This window comes from Pundamilia nyererei, unplaced genomic scaffold, assembly GCF_000239375.1.
Source record: "Pundamilia nyererei isolate P.nyererei 1_Seehausen unplaced genomic scaffold, PunNye1.0 scaffold07039, whole genome shotgun sequence".
In the NCBI taxonomy this organism is placed as follows: domain Eukaryota; kingdom Metazoa; phylum Chordata; class Actinopteri; order Cichliformes; family Cichlidae; genus Pundamilia; species Pundamilia nyererei.
The window spans coordinates 1-1,041 of record NW_005194440.1 but is presented as its reverse complement, the minus strand read 5'-3'; the positions used below and the strand labels follow the sequence as shown (position 1 = coordinate 1,041).

The window sequence follows — 1,041 nt, the reverse complement described above, 5'->3', positions numbered from 1 at the left end:
GAACAAAGCACCTTTGATCTTATTATCATTGCAATTACATCATTCAAAATCTGAGGCAATGTGGACACCCTCTGGGAGTCTGTGCCTATAAGACAGCGGAGAACAGTGACAAACAAGCTGTGCGTTGATGTATTAGTCTACCAACAGCTTTACATCAGCTTTTCTATAACTCAGCCTCATTGTTTTCACTACTATAAAGTTCCTCCTGTAACTTTTATTGTTTCTGATGAGATCATATGGACTTACTATCTCATAAGATCTGTAAGTGTAAAATAACGTTCTTTCAGGATGATGGAGAACTACACCTACAACAGCTACATCCTCCAGTTAGAGGGCTTAAACACTTCAAAGGATTCTCTCTACCCCGCCTTTCTTTTCTTGTTTTTCTCCTACCTGTTTATAATGATTATAAATGTGGGCATTACTATTTTGATTTTCATGAACAAGAATCTTCACCAGCCCATGTATCTCCTTTTTTGCAACTTGCCATTGAATGATATTCTTGCAACCTCTATCGTGGTGCCCCGTTTGCTTATAGACCTTATGAGACCTCCATCTGAGCGCCTCATTAGTTATTATCAGTGTGTTGTTCAGGCCTACATTGTGCATTTGGTTGGAACCACAAGTCACACTGTTCTCATGATTATGGCCTATGACAGATATGTGGCCATTTGTAATCCTTTTCACTATGTTTCCATAATGACCAACAAAATGATGATCAAGCTGACAGTTTGTGCCTGGGGAGTGGCCTTTGTTTTGGTCGGGATTCTTCTAGGTCTGACCACACGACTGAGTCGATGCAGGACTTTGATCACAAACCCCTACTGTGACAATGCCTCATTGTTTAAACTTTCCTGTGAAAGTGTGGTCATTAACAACATCTATGGTATCACTTTCACTGTGGCTCTTTATGTGGGCTCTATAGGGGCAATAGTTCTTTCCTATACAAGCATTGCAGTGGTTTGTCTGACCAGTAAGAACAAGTCTTTGAACAGTAAAGCGTTGAAGACCTGCAGCACTCATCTGGTTGTTTATCTGATT

At 40.3% G+C, this 1,041-nt stretch overlaps 1 protein-coding gene across 1 annotated transcript; it reads left to right on the top strand.

The window, feature by feature from the left end:
* Positions 1 to 291: 291 nt before the first annotated feature.
* LOC106456090 (olfactory receptor 6C3-like) lies at positions 292 to 1,035 on the top strand (the record flags this gene model as incomplete). Its single annotated transcript, XM_013908263.1, has 1 exon — positions 292 to 1,035. A coding segment is annotated over exon 1 (744 nt), but the record flags the coding sequence as incomplete, so codon positions are not given.
* Positions 1,036 to 1,041: the final 6 nt, after the last annotated feature.